The following is a 15,686-nucleotide window of genomic DNA, read 5'->3' as shown; positions in this document are numbered from 1 at the left end:
CAATATTCCAGAATGTAATTAAAAGGTCTCCGTGCCAAGCTTGGTAGCTATGCTTTCTGTCCATACGAGGGGTATTCTGTGCTTTCCACAGAAGAACCCCTGTCCAAATGAGAAATAACAAAAGCCGTCTCTTGAGGTAGGTTGCCTGTAATGAGCAGGGTGGGTTTTTATTTCTTTGTTTATTTGATTGTTTTGAAATAAATTGGAGGCATTACTTTCAGAGCAACCTACGTACTTAACTTGGGCTTTTTTTCTTGCAAAAGATTCAAAACTGGTCTGATGTCAGAGGAAGCCTCTTTTTAAAATATATGTGAGGAGACCAAATTGTCTACTCTATCATTTGAATGTTGCCTAAAATGGGTGAGGGGGCAAGGAAGTTTCGCTCTTTATTGCTAAGAGATAGTAGGGTCTATATCTTGTTTTTCAGAATGCAATACATAGGACACATAGCACCCTCATTTTTCATTACTTGGGGCATTTAGTTCTTGGATTTAAAAACAGAATCTTTTCATGGTTTGCTGGAAAAGTTATCCATCATAAAAATACCTTGCAGAGGAGTGTGGAGTAATCCTTATCCTGCTTTGCTCTCCAAACATCTCCATCCATCTCTCCTTTTCTGAATGACCATGTTCTCTATGAGAATTTCTCTTGATTTGGTTTTACTTCTAGAGCAGTCAGGTGTTCAGCACCTTACCTGGAGCCAGCAAATGAAGCTCTTATGAAATAGAAGCTGATATGTTTGTGTTGTGAGCATATAGCAGAGGTGTCGTCTCAAGTTTCAGCATGTAAAAAATCATAGAATCACAAGATTGGAAAGGACCTACAATATCATCTAGTCCAACCATCCTCCCATCACCACTGCTACCACAAGCACTAAACCATATCTCATAGCCCCTCATCCAGACACCTCTTGAACACTGCCAGGGACGGCGACTCCACCACCTCCCTGGGCAGCCATTCCAGTGCCTGACCACTCTCTGAGAGAAACAGTTCTTCCTTATGTCCAACCTAAACCTGCTCTGGTACAACTTGTGGCCATTTTCTCGGGTCCTGTTTGTTGCCTGGCAGAAGAGGCCAGACCCCTCCTCATCACAGCCTCCCTTCAGGAAGCTGTAGAATGCAATAAGGTCTCCTCTTCTCCAGACTAAACAATCCCAGCAGCCACAACTGCTCCTCATAAGACTTGTCCTCCAGACCCCTCACCAGTTTCATTGCCCTTCTCTGGACATCTTCCAGGGCCTAAAAGCTCTCTCTTCTTACGTTTTACTATGTGTTTCTGATTCTGTAATCTGATAAGTAGAGTTGTTGGTTTTTTGTTTCTGTATATTTTTTTCAGTAAAATGCTGTACTGTGAGGTAATACTTCATAGTGAGGTCTTCATTCATAGTGATGTTGAAAAGGTTTGAAGATGAGACTTTGAGATGTAGCACCAACTTTGCAAAGGAGCTGGTGATTACTCTTTGATTACTGGTAACAGTGACCAGACTCTGGAAGGTATCCTAATAGAATTGTCCAAAAAGCAGAAGATACTCTCCTCAGTCATATGATTTGCACGGCTGTTATTCTGTATGGTACCACTTAGGAGATTGCTAGCATGGAGAGTGAATGTATTTATGCATTGCTCTGGGAAGAGACAGTCCTCTACCACCCATGTGCCCCACTGAACACTGGAAGCTGCTTTTGCAAAATATGCCGTGAGTTTTCATCTCACGTAGAGGAAGCTGCTAGCAGTGGCTCTCTGTGCAACATGCAAATATTTGTGACTGCAGTGCTTGAAATTTTTAGGTGCTTACAGATGTTGCTGTTGTATGCTTCCAGGTGTTCTCCCTAATCTGATGTCTTCTTAAGGGCTACATTTATAATAAGCCCTATAATTCTGTGCTTGTTCAGGCAGTGATTGGACTGTAGTTTAATGGCCCTGGCCACTAGCAGATAGCATACTGTGTTTTTCTTAGCAGCATTAAGTATATATATATTTTTTTCAGTGAGACACATTTTTTTTTTCCTTCCATTTTCACACTTTGACTCTTTGACATGTGATATTTCACACAGAGTAAGAAGCTTAATGGGTGCAGAGCCCAGAGATTATAGAATCTGTGTCTGTGTGTGTGTGTATACATGTATAGCATGACTGAAAAGGAACAGGAAGGTGTTGAAATGAGAATACCCCTCTTATGAACAGAGAGCACAGTTACCAAGCTCGGCATGGAGGCGTTTTAACAGAATACATTCGGGGATACTGGAGGGAAGAACCTGCTATGCAGCTATGAAGAGCCACATGTAAATTTTGAAAGTTTTACTTGATTTACTTAACTTAAATCTTGGACTTAAATAAATAAGTACAGTTGATCACCACCTTGCCTTATGTCCCTGTCAGGAGAAAGTTGACTCCCAGTATGCTCACGGGTTGCAGGAACTAGAATTTATTCGGGAACACAGTGACACAGAAGCTGCAAGATTATGTGTGGACCAGTGGTTAAAAATGCCGGGTAAGAATGGGAGAGGTGAGATTTTGAATATGTAGTAAGGAATCAAAGGCTAATGGTAAATGCATGGCAGGAGAAATAAACAGTTATTGGGTTATGTTGAAAAGAGGTATCAGTGAAAATCGTTTTGAAGACACTGCCAATTCACTTAATATTATTTTTAAGATTTCACTTAAGATCATTTCTAAGTGCTGTGTTGCAGAATAGAACATCTGATAACTGCATTAAGCAGTACTTAACCTGACAGCAGCATTAACCTGAGGTTGCAGGTGCCTTGGACGTACAACCAAATCTTAGAATATGAAGTTTGCTAGAGTGTGGTGTTTGAAAGTTCTTCTCCAGTAGCTTCCTCAAAAACTAAAGTAGTGTTTTGTCGCTTAGGAAATTAAATGTATGAAATGCAAAAGGTATTAAGGCAATGTTAGCTGTTTTGACCGGCAAAGTTGTCAGAAAAATGTTACTATTGTACTGTTGCTCAGAAGAATATGGCTGCAGAAGTATAACTTCTAAAAAAAATATTTTTAACAGATTTAGATTTTTTTTTTTTTTTTAATGCATAAAAGCAATATAAGTTATATCCTGTAAGACCTCAAGGAAATACATCAGTGTTAGAAATCTCAGGTATTGAAGAGGCAGATTCTTTAACTGAAGAAGAGACTTCTTGTTGTAGAATTGCATTACAGTCACTGCCAGCGTGCTTTTAAGAATCAACTTAAAATGTTTTCTTAATGCTGTAGGGTTTGTGCTTTCTGTATGTTTTTAAGCCTCTATAATTGAGACCATGGTCAAATGTTTTGTTTCATAATGCAGGTCTCAAACCAGGCACTGTTAACAGTGGAAGAAGGGGTGTTTGTCAGAGAGCAGGTCAGATGCAAGTCAACAGAAGTCCTATTTCTTGTCCTGTGATGCATTGCAACAGAAAGTTTGATAATGGACATCTGCTCCTAGGTCACTTGAAAAGGTGAGCATGTATTATGAGAAATAATAGTGAAAGAGTATATGTGAACGTAAAACACCTGCATTGAATCTACTTTAAACTGCCTATAGTGACAGAATTCCATTTGGAGAGCAGAGTAATGTGTTGCAGATTTTGTACAGGTGATGTAACTTACTGATTTGAGGTTCTTTTGTTGTTGGCTGTTTTTCTGTTGTTGTTTTTTTTTCCTTCAGTCAGAATTGTTCTCTCCCACTTGTTAAGCATTTTCAATATGTGGTTTTCTGAGAAATAGGATTTAAGTGCACAGTTTTTATTCCCTCTTTATCCAAACTTGAAAAAGGGGTGGCAGACTAAGTACATACAAGCTGTATAAAACTTGATAGTAGGATTAAAAAGATGCTCCACATGAAAGGAACCTTATGAGGTTCCTCAAGAGCAAGTGTAGAGTTCTACACCTGGGGAGAAGTAACCACATGCCTCAGTATAGGTTGGGACTGACCTGGAAAGGAGCTACACAGAAAAGGACCAGATATCCTTGTGGACAACAGGTTGACCATGAGCCAGCAGTGTGCCCTTGTGGGCAAAGAAACCTATGGTATCCTGTGATGTGTAAAGAAGTGTGGCTAGCAAGTTGAGGGAGGTGGTCCTTCCCCTCTGTTCTGTCCTGGTGAGGTCATACCTGGAGTACTGTGTCCAGTTCTGGGCTCCTCAGTTAAGAAAGACAGAGAACTTTTAGAGAGGAATCCATAAAAAAGCCCCAAAGATGATTAGGGTCCTGGAATATCTCCATTATGAGGAAAGGCTGAGAAACCTGGGACTGCTCAGCCTGAGAGAGCGTCTTATCAATGTTTATGAGTGTCTAATGTGCAGGAGTCAAGAGGATGAGGCCAGGCTCTTTTTTTGTGGTGCCCGGTGACAGGACAAGGGGCAATGGTCACAAACTGGAATGTAGGAGGTTCCATGTGTACATGAGAAACAGCTTTACTTTGAGGGTTACAGAGCTTTGGAACAAGCTTCCAAGAGAGGCTGTGGAGTCTTCTCTGGAGATACTCCAAAACCAGCCTGGTTGCTTTCCTCTGTGAGGTACTCTAGGGAACTAATTTAACAGGGATTTGGATGAGATGATCTCCAGAAGGCCCTTCCAACCCTCGTTTTGTGAGAGAAAACTCAGGTTTCAATGAATTCAGCTTACTAGGTAAAGCAAAAGCTGCGCTTGCAAGCAAGACGAAACACAGAATTCATTCACTACTCCCATCAGCAGAAAAAAGTTCAGCCATTTCCAGGAAAGCGGTGCTCCATCACAGCTAGTGTCATTTGGGAAGATAAGTGCTGTAACTCTGAATGTTCTCCCCGTCTTCCTTCTTTTCCCCAGCTTTTATTCTGAAGTATGCCACGTGGAACAGGCGTGCTGTTGGCCAGTTGAAGTTAGCTGTCCTGGTTCTGTTCCTTCCTTTATGCAGCTCCTTGCTGGCAGGGCAGCATGAGAAACTGAAAAGACCTTGATTCTGTGGAAGTACTTGTTAGCAACTAAAACATCGTTGTGTTATCAACATAGCTTTGTTCATGGATCCAAAACATAGCTGTAGTATAGGAAATAAACTCTCTCCCAGCCAAAACTAATACAGGAAGTTTTAAAAAACAAACAAAAAATATCAACCAAACAAACAAAATAAACAAATACAGATTTGTAGGAAATGGAGTCTTTATTAGTTCTCTTACTCTTAAAAACAGTGTGATTCCTCTACCAATAGGTCACTATAACTGGTTAGCTGCAGAGAGAATCGCTTTCATGTGGGATATTTCAACTGATAAAGCCAACAAGGGGCAAATAGAGGAATTTTGCACTTCAGGTTGATTTTGGCAGGTTTTTGTCCAATAGTTTCAAAAGACCTAATTTTTCCTATAAGAACATATATACATATTTTTTAAACTGTCGTGAGGATACTAGTTTGTTAATTATTTCTTCCTCTCTAGGTTTGATCATTCTCCTTGTGACCCAACAGTCACATTACTTGGACCCCCAAATAATGCTGTTGCCTGTGTGATATGCTGCCAAATATTTTCAACCTTTCAGCAGTACAGTGATCATCTTTTATCTAAGGCAAGACCATAAGGATAAGTAACTCATCTGACTGAATGTAATAGAGGGTTATCAAGACAAGTAATTATGCACATTTTCCTTTTTAACCCTCTTCCTTACGCTCTCTTACACTGTGATTATTCTCCAAATAGTTTTTTCTTATTCTGCAGCGTTTCAAACGCTTGGTGTATCTGACAGTGCTCCCATTAAATCTGACATTAGATTGTACTCTGTGCTGTACATCAAAGACAATTGAAGTTTTGGCTTGATTCTTTTATCCTTGGTGCTGTCAAGAGATATTTCCCTATATGTCTCTGAAACTAAGAAAGATGAAGACAAGAAATTGAAGTGAAATAAGAAGAGGTATAAAGAGGCAAAAGAGGGTATGAAAAAAAAAAAAAAGGCAACAGAGTTAGAGAAGAAACCTGAGTGACTCATGCAATTGATCCTTTGCTGTCTACAGTGTCTCCATTGAAACATGTCTGACGTACATGCTAGTTAACTTGCAGAAGGGAACAGAATAATCTAGCACTTGAGTTTTGATTAGAATATAAGCTAATATAATTGGAGTTTGTTTTTGTTGTTCCCTACCTCCATTCTTTTCCTTTCTTTCTTTTACAATGTCATCTGTCTTTCCCTCCAGCTTAATGACAGATGCTCAGATGCTAACTTCAGAGTGCATGGTTTTATCTAAGCAATCTATTCCTGAATTGTGTAATGGGTAACAGTTTCAAAATTCAGTGTTTTAATAACAAATATTGTTGTTTACCCACCTAGCCTATTAAATTCAAGGGAAATATTCAATATTGTGAAAATCAGACTAACTTAAAGCAGTAGCAGAAACTCTTGATATGTGATCATATTTGACAAGTTTGCATCATGGTTTGTCCCTGCTCTTTTTCCTTTTATTCCAAGTTGTGTGCCTGTGGTATGTCTGTGGGCATTAGCAGGATTTAAAGGCAAGTTTGGTCAAAGGCACTGCCTCTTGCAGCGGGCGTAAGGATGGAATTATTTTGGTGTGGAAGGAAGGGAGAATAATTCTGAAGGAAGCAAAAAGCTGTCATGAAGATTCTCCAGGGAGACAGAAGAAGGGAAGAATAAGCAAAAAAAAAAAAAAAAAGTAGAATTAAAGGATTGTGTCCGTGGAAGCAGAGATTGAAGTCAATGTAGATGTTTGGCTGTTCTTGTGACTCACAAGCTGAAGTGCATAGCTTGGAAATAAACATACATGTGGTAGCTGAGAATCTAAAAGTGACAGTATTGCTACAGAGGTGGAAAGGAATGGAAAGACATGAAAAGAAATGGGATTCCTTTGTTGATTCTGTGTTTCTTCTCATCAGCTCCTTTTATTTTCCAGCTAAATCAAGATGACGGACATGAAAAAGATCTCCCTCCACAACACATTCAGTGTTTTGCATGCCCATGCTGCTTCCTCCTCTTCACCAAAAGAGATGAATGCTTGAAGCATATGTCAGGAAAGAACCACTTTCTCCAGCTTTCTAAACTGAATGGTGCGTTGCTACTAAATGTACTTAGCAGGCTTCTCATTCTTGCTAATAATTCATACTTTGTGTGATATGACTTATATTTTTCTGCTATATAAAAAGCTTAAGGCTTTTAAGTTTGTTTAATAAATTCTTGTTTCTCTTCTAAGGCCTTGCATATTCTGTAAGATCTTAATTATTGAATGTGTGTCTTAAAAGCATCCCCTCTTACGGAACATTTAATCTTGAGTAAGTGGCTTAGACAGATTAGAAGTAGGTGGAGCTGCCATGTTTTAGATAATTTAGCTTTCAGTATAAGCCTTACGTGGTCAAAGGATCTGTATATTTTCTCATACTATATATATCACTTCTGCCCTCCCCTGGAGTGGCTGCAGAAGTACACAGTAAGGATGGGCTTTGAGGATCCTCCTGCAGGCTCAGACAGTACTGTCATCTTTGTGGAAACATCCATCTGCTTTGTTGTTTGGAGTTCTCTTATATATTGCCCATCTAATGTAGTTTCATTCTCAATTAGAATGTTAATTATGAATTTGCTGACTTGGAGATGTATTGAAATTTGGTTGTAGGTTTAAAAAATATATGTATGGGTGACCTGTTGCTTTGAAAAGATGAGTAACACAAAATAGAGAGATGGATAGCACTTAGTGTTCCCTTTCTTTTTTTTTTTTCTTTTTGTTTGCAAGGGTTGGTCTTCAGGATTAATGTCAACATGGGATGTGCTTGAATGACTTAAGCTCAAGTCATTTCCTACTGATCATTAAATCTTACTAAGCAGAAAATTAAAGTAGCATTTGTAAGTAATGCTGTGGATGGGAAAGAGAGATGGTCCAAGTATGTGAGAACTTACTAAAGGAGTAGCATATCTTCTCTTTTCTTAAACACACTGTGGCTTTAAAAAAAGTGTTTGAAAGTTCTTCTCCAATAGCTTCCTCAAAAACTAAAGTAGTGTTTTGTCGCTTAGGAAATTAAATGTATGAAATGCAAAAGGTATTAAGGCAATGTTAGCTGTTTTGACCGGCAAAGTTGTCAGAAAAATGTTACTATTGTACTGTTGCTCAGAAGAATATGGCTGCAAAAGTGTATGTAGTAGGAGTACATAGGTAGTGACAGAGGCAGAAAGTCAGAAAGTTAGTAAAGAGCTGCCCAGGAGAGAGATCTGACCTGAACTTGCAGAAGGAGGGAAATAATCTGTCACTGAATATGAAAACCAAGATGCTAGTACAGTCAGATATAAGATTGTTACAGAATTTTAGCAAATTAATGCAATTTTATGCAATGCTTGCATTGCAGAAATAGTGGAGCTCAGCTGACACATGGTAACTTGAATTCTGGACCCCTGCCAAATCAATATAATTGTAGAAACATCTGAAAGCTGGAGTATTATGAAAATTCGTAAGATGTTATTGTGCTTTCTGCCATTCTGTGTTGTAGAAATGAAGGCTGATGTTCCTCTACCTTTCCCAACCTATGCAAAGAAGCTGCTGATATCTCTCTGCAAGGAGGTTCCCTTCCAAGTGAAATGCATGTCCTGCTTACAGATATTACGCTCCCATATGGAACTAACAGCTCACTTCAGGTTTGTGTGAGGCAGCTGTCATTATAATGTGAACTGTGCATAACTGATAACCAGCGTGTTTATGTAACCAACACAGATGTATTCTGTAGTGCTACTGAAATTCAGGGCACCTAGGACTGTCTGAATGTTGACTTACTGGGTAGACTATCCAAACCGAAAACCCTCTTTTTCCATGTTTCTTATTCTCTCTTGATCCATAAAATCACTGGTCAGTGTTTATATTCTTTTGTTACTTTTTGTGACAGAGAACAACAGAACTTCATTGATCTCTGTTCTGTTATTTCTAAGTTTTGAGCATTTGATTTCAAGGATGTACTGTGTGAGCAGCATAGAGCATCAATCCAAGTGCTAGTGTTGGGAATTAGTACTTTATTCTCTTTAAAATACAGACTAGCTAGGTAGTGCATGTTTTTGTTGACAAGCTAGTAAATCAGCTAAAGTAAACTTGAGGGCACTACTTACCCACGCTGTTGCTGTAGATAGTAGGTAAAATTTCAAAGTATATCTGAAGGTTTAAAAATGTTTCTGATTATGATATACACCTTCATGATATATATATGTATGCGTGTATGTGTTTTTAATCCACATTAGAACACGTTGTCGTAATTCTGGCCCTATGGCAGTGTCCAAGAAGAGGATCTCCCAGGTTGCAGAGATATTCAGAACAAAAGGTCACTGTGAGAACTGTGACAAGCTTCTTGTTGATGACAATCAGATCATGCAGCATAAGCAAAGCACTACACATAACGTTAAAGTTCTTACTACAATGGAAGAGTCCATCTTGATGTTCTGTCATATCAATGAAAAAAATAAAAATGCATCTCATGTGTGCCATACTGTGGATTGGTCACGACCATTGCTTAAGAGACATTTGAGCTCAAATGAGTCAGCCAGTGAAAGTGAATTTACTCCTTCGAAATGGAAAAGTGATTTAAAAAAAACCAACGAAGATCATGTCAGAAACCAAAGCCAAGATAGTGCTTGTAAAGTGAAAGCCTGGTTTTGTGAATGCCTTCAAAAGTTTCTTACAGAAGAGTCAGTAGAAAAACATATTTTGTCGGCAAATAGGATCTGTCACAAATGTGCTGTATGTGGAAAGCTTGCTGAAAACTCAAGTATCATCCGCCTGCACATGAGCCGATTTCACGGAGGGGCACACCTGACGAACTTTCTTTACTGGTGCAGGGCATGCTCTGTAGATCTCCTCAAAGAGGAGGATATTATGAGACATGTGACTGAGTTCCATGGCGGACATAGTTACTATTATGAGCAAGAAGCTCTTGAAGATGAACCTATGCCATCAGCTTCTAACACAGCGTACATTTCCAAAGATGAAAGGAAAGACTCCATTCCTATCTGCATGGAAATCTCTCCTGAAAAAATTCCTCATCTGGGAAAATGGCAGTGCCAGATTTGTGAAGAGATGTTTGAATCTGAAGACAGCGTTAAGCAGCATTGTCTGTCCCTAGAAAGCCACGCGTTTCACAGGTACTGCTGTGGATTGTGCAAAAATCACTTTCGGAAAGTAGGGACGCTGCAGCGGCACTTCCAAGAGCATCATAATGGAGAGATAAAAATTAAATACTTCTGTGGCCTTTGTGGCGATCTCTTTTTTGACGTAGAGGAAGAATTTCTAATCCACTATAAGGAGTCTCACAGCATGGACTATGTCTTTGTGCCCGAGCAGATGGAAATATCAATAAAAAAAGAAGACGACTTCCTCCCAGAAGAAAATGGAGACTATCTAACCTGTGGTTGCCGGACAACTTACATCTCCAAAGTAAACAGGAGGAATGATTCCGTGAATTGTCAGAAAGCCATGCTGCAGGAAGGAAACTTATGGTTTCGCTGCTGCTTGTGTTCTGCAACTGCACAGAATTTTGCAGATTTGAACAGTCATCTCAACAGCCACACATCAGTGAAAAGTAAGCGAGAGATGTATGTTGTTAGATGTGCTGCGTGCAACAAGAATTTTGATGATCTTCAGAGTGCACATCAGCACTATCACATGAAACACTGCTTCTTACAGAAACCTGATGTATCAAGCTTTGCATCAGAACCAGAAAATGGAGTATTCAAGTTCACGGCAAGTGGGGCTTGTGTGGACAAAAAGCCCCATGAATTAAAATCTCATGCAGATCCATCCAAGACTCAGAGAAGATCACAGTCTCCTCCCCTGCAGGGACCAAGCCATGGGAAGAAAGGAAAAATTGAAAATTCAGCATGCTCCAAAGAGCCTGGTGAGGGTTTGTACTGGAAAAATACCACACTGTTTAATGCAGTACAAGTATGTAATGTATCATTTGCCTGTATCTAGTCTGTAAGTCAGCTCGGAATTTATTTTTATTGTCAAAGTTGCATTCTGAATACTTGAGATCTAAGTTTATTGCCATATACCTTATGAAATGAAATTTTTAAAAAAAGAAAGCTGACAAATGTTTCAGTTCAAAGATTCTCACATGTAATTTCTCAAGTTACTTGGGAGTATAATTTCATGATTCAGGACCCCAGGCAGAGATCAAACTCCTAGAAATATGAAAGCACAGTAAAATACATGCTCAAGGAAACTTACCTCCTTTGTATGCACAAATTGGTGAGGCTGGTGGTGCTTTCTGTATAGGCAGTCCTGTTATTACGCTGTCTTTTTACTCGTGCTTAGCTCACAAAAAAAATAATCTAGCAGAGAATTTCTGTTTACAGTATATATTGGAATGGCTTTGCCCAAAGTGTCCATTCTTAATTTTTTTTTTTAAATTCATATCACTTCCAAGAATGACATCAAAGGTGTATCTCACGTGTGCAAAAACTGGGAGTGTTTTTTAATTTCTCATGGTGTCATCATACTTTTGATTAATACACAGCAAAAAGTACGTTTCTAAGCATTTTATGTACTGTTATGGTTTTAAGCAATTACATGTTATAAATGTGCCAGAGCAGGAAGTGCACAGTTGAACGTTAAGTATACTAATAAAGACCTCAGTGTCTCAGTAAAGTAGCTCTCTGTGCCAGCTGTCCAGTTCTACAGCATTGTGCTGCTAGATTCTAATGTCTTTTATCTAATTTATTTATTACTAAGGGCTACTTCAGTGGATTTAAAAACAATTCTGAAACAATGCAGCCACTACATACAATGTATCTAAATTTATGTATGTTTGTTGACTGGAAAGTTGAGTAAACATAAAATGTTCCTATTTATCTCATTGAAGACAGTGAACTTCCAGATCTCGACTATTTGAGTACCATGACTCACATTGTGTTGGTGGATCTGGACAACTGGGGAAGCTTATTCACACAGCTGCCAGCTAACCTGAACCAAGGAACATTCATCTGGGGCTTTCAAGGTAAAGTGGTCAAAGGGAAAAAAAAAAAAAATAAGTGAGTTTACACACATTTGAGCAGAGATTCTGTGAGAGAATAAAGAGTGGGGGGAAAAAAGCAGCCCTTGGGGCCTCTCAAATCATGACATCATAGAAATCAAGTAACAGAAATGTTCTCAAAGTTTTCTAACTCAGCCTTAAGCTCTGCTTCTCTTATTATTCCTTGTAGAATACTGTTCCAAAGGTGCTAAATGTGCTAAATGGTTTGGGGAGTCTTTTTGACTCCCAGCTGAACTTGCTTAGGTGATATACTAGCTTTTCATAGTCCTCAGGACATACGTAATACTCAAAGGGGGGGAAAAAAAAAAAAAAGAATTTCTTTCTAGCTAGTTTCTAACTCCCAGGTCCTTGTCGTATTTTTTTTTTCTTTTTAGATCTAGAAGGCATGAATTTACATTGCCGTATTTCAATTTTCTTTGGTCTCTGGTCATCCTATACTAAATTTCTTGCTTTCCAAATGAGGTTCAGGCTGCCTAGTTGGGAATGTTTGCTAAAGATCTTGAACAGAAAGACCATGCTGAAGAGTTAGCTGCCATTAAAATGGGCCCAGTTTGTATTGAAGAAGATTTTGGTCGTTTATTAGTGTCACAAGGATTGTTGCAAAGCTTGGGAATACTAAGGTTCATGAGGACCACAACAGTAGTTCCTGGAATTATTTAATGCATGCTATTCCTGTTCATTTAGCTTGTGAAAATGCAGTGACATCCCTGTCTCATGTTTTTCTGTGCTTTCCAAACAGCATCACTGACTGTTGTTTTTTAATGATACATGTTGCATTGTCTCTATTATTCTGGTTGTTACGGTTGTTTTTGTTTTTGTTTTTTTTCATACGATCTTAGCTTTTCTTTCAGTTCCCCTCATTGTATTGACCAGGTTGTATGTTGTTTCTGTTCTCAGACATTCAGTTCTCTGTCACTCATTTTGTGGTCCAGCTCCACTAGAGCTCTGTCAGGTGTTCTTGACCCCCAAATGCCAGAATTGTTGATTTCAAGTCTTTCCCAAGTGACAGTGGCCACGACTGGCATAACAGATGAGAACAACTTAGAAAGACCATTTTTCTCAGGGACAGAACAGCCCTAAATCCTTTCTGAATAGTCTGTTACTGAATCCTTGAACTTTGCGGTTGTTTCTGATGCCCTCTTACAGACATTAGGATAGAAATTAAAATAAAAAATAAAAAAATCTGCTGGAGGCTGCTTCTGCTTCTTTATCAGACTTGAGAATACACGGTCCTCTGTGCCCTGTTTCTGTGTTTGTTTCACACGTGTCCTCACGTGAAGTGCAGTGACTGATTTCACTTACCATTCAAAACCCTGTCTTATGTTCAGCTGTTATATTACCTGGCACATCAAGCAATTTTTTTTTCTCCTCATGCAGACCCGTTACTTCTTAACATCTGGGAATGTCACGAGGTTCTTAATCTCTTCCTTCAAATTGTCTTCCATCTGTTTTCATGTTGTCATGGTAATCTCAAGATCCTCTGATTTTTTTATTCCTTCATTAAAGATTTGCTGTTCCTTTCCTTTCCCTTCCAACCTGTTTCGACCTGTTTTCTTTTCACTGTTCTCTGTTAACTATTTTCTCAGCCAGTAACTACATGTTTTAGGCTACTGTTGTTTAGAAAATTCCAGCTTTGTTTTTCTTTAATTGTTGTATCACTTTTCTTCTCCTTGACTCCATCCAAGTTTTTATCCAGTCTCTAATATTTGTCTCCAGCTTCTACTTCAGTTCTTGGATCTTCTCTTTAAAGAGTTCTGGCATGTGACAATCAATCATAAATTCTCTTGGGAATAATCTTGGCGTTGCATTAGTAAAGGGTTCCATAAGAGAAGCATTTCTGTTACTGTACTGGTTTCCTAGAGCTTCTTTGCACATTGACCATTAACTGTGCTGGGGACTGGAAAAGATGTGTTGCTGTGTCTGATCGTGTGTCTAAACGTACACGATTTCTGGATTATTTTTTTTTTTTCAGAATTAATAGAAAAATACATAGAATATTAAATAAGAGGACTTGTGTAGGATCAGACTAGCTACTTTTTCATTTTTGGCTTTCTATCCCAACGAGGGCTTTGAGGCTTCTGGTAATGCATTTTTTTCAGCTTTCATGTTTGTCAAAATAAATTGTCTCTAAAGTCAGTTTTATCTTTTACTTTTGCCTTGCATTCTTATTACATGATGACTTTGCTATACTTTTTTAATGCTTAGGAGGATACAGTAACTGGAAACCTCCAGTGCAGTGCAAAGTTTATAATTATCTTAACAAGATTGGATGTTTCTTCCTTCATCCTCGTTGTGGTACCAGAAGAGAGGCAGCAGACTTTGCACTCTGTGTTCATGTAAGTCATGTCAGTGTGTGCTGTCTTTATTCTTGTTCCAGTATGAGAGAAGGGTGGCAGATGATGTGTGCCATTGATGTTAGATTCTCTTTACACAACTTGTGTGTCCACTAAAAAGAATTATAGAGCCATTGCTAAATTGAGTGGAGACAGTGTGTTGAGAATTGATTTTGAAGGAACCCCCTCACACCTTTGGGTAACCCTGAATGTCGTACATTTTACTCTTGCCCTATGAATTGAATTATGGATTGCCTGAAGACCACACAACATAAATTACATCAGTAAATATATTAAATGTAGCTGTCATCATCACTGCCCTATGCTTTATGTTTTTTTCTTTAGGAATACAAATGTAATTCCAAGTAAGACACACAAGACATCAGTCTATTGCGAAAACGTGGGAGCTGGATAGGAAATGAAGAATTAAAAAATAGAAAATAAAAATACAACAGGTGTTACAGTTGCTGTTTCAGAATGAAGTGTAACTTTTCCCTCTCCCTTCAAGTGGCCCTAATTTAGAACTAGATGTCCATGGATGAGTGCCAGCTTCAGAGACCCTGCTGAGCTGACAAAGAGCAGTGTCCATATTCAGTAGACCTAGGACTTCGGGTTGGGAAATGTGTAGATGAGAAGCAGGAACATGAGGTGTCATGAGGACTCCCCAGTGTAGTGTTTTCAGTTTTGTCAGGCAACTTGTTCTAGTGCCTCACCATCCTCTGAGTAAAAAATACCTTTCATGGTAGCGTAAATTCCATATAAAGATTAAAAGTAAGTTGCTGTAGATTTTCCTACAAAGAGCTCTTAGGCAAAGCTAGCCAGAGCCTGTGAGATAAAAGTGCAGTCTTAACATCTCTCATTGTTTTCCATGCAGGCTGGTCGGCTGGATGAGCACCTGCCCAAGCAAATTCCTTTCACTGTACTTTCTGGAGACAAAAGCTTCTTGGAACTGGAAGCTCAATTTAAGATGACTCAGCGGTCAGCTCGCATTCTAAATCCCCATCACATCGAAGGAGACATGATGTGTGCCTTGCTAAACAGCATTTCAGATACCACAAAAGGTAGAAAGTCAACATAAATGCAGTCTTTCCAGCAGTCTAGGCATCAATAAAATAAGTGAGCTCTTGTGCTGATGAAAACAAGTTGTTGCTTGGTGCTTCTTGTATTGAATTGCAATGAAATGCAGCTCGGAAGATGAGTTTGCTTGGTACAAGTTTTGAAATCAGACTTAACTTCACATTTTTGTTCAGTCTAACAAAACCTGGAACAAGCAGTTATTTCTGTCTGAAACCTCCTTTCTGTCTGAAGAAGAGTTGTTTAGAGCACTGTGATGTGTTTACTTATTGATTTCTGCTGAAATCTGCTTTGTTCCATTTGTGCCATGAGACAGCT

At 38.9% G+C, this 15,686-nt stretch overlaps 1 protein-coding gene across 1 annotated transcript in view; it reads left to right on the top strand.

Annotated features, from left to right (window-relative positions):
* Positions 1-15,686, top strand: part of ZNF451 (zinc finger protein 451) — a gene marked incomplete at both ends in the record, with an annotated part of 37,274 nt that overhangs the window by 9,440 nt on the left and 12,148 nt on the right. The window contains 9 exons of the mRNA XM_079532819.1: positions 2,378-2,489; positions 3,297-3,447; positions 5,398-5,524; positions 6,861-7,014; positions 8,440-8,584; positions 9,176-10,824; positions 11,791-11,925; positions 14,167-14,297; positions 15,169-15,355. Of these exons, the coding sequence (XP_079388945.1) occupies positions 2,378-2,489; positions 3,297-3,447; positions 5,398-5,524; positions 6,861-7,014; positions 8,440-8,584; positions 9,176-10,824; positions 11,791-11,925; positions 14,167-14,297; positions 15,169-15,355 (2,791 nt within the window). The remainder of the gene's footprint in view (positions 1-2,377; positions 2,490-3,296; positions 3,448-5,397; positions 5,525-6,860; positions 7,015-8,439; positions 8,585-9,175; positions 10,825-11,790; positions 11,926-14,166; positions 14,298-15,168; positions 15,356-15,686) is intronic.

Source organism: Tetrao urogallus (genome assembly GCF_951394365.1).
Source record: "Tetrao urogallus genome assembly, chromosome: 2".
In the NCBI taxonomy this organism is placed as follows: Eukaryota; Metazoa; Chordata; class Aves; order Galliformes; family Phasianidae; genus Tetrao; species Tetrao urogallus.
Note: the sequence above shows the minus strand (reverse complement) of the source record. Positions and strands in the feature narration are given on the sequence as shown.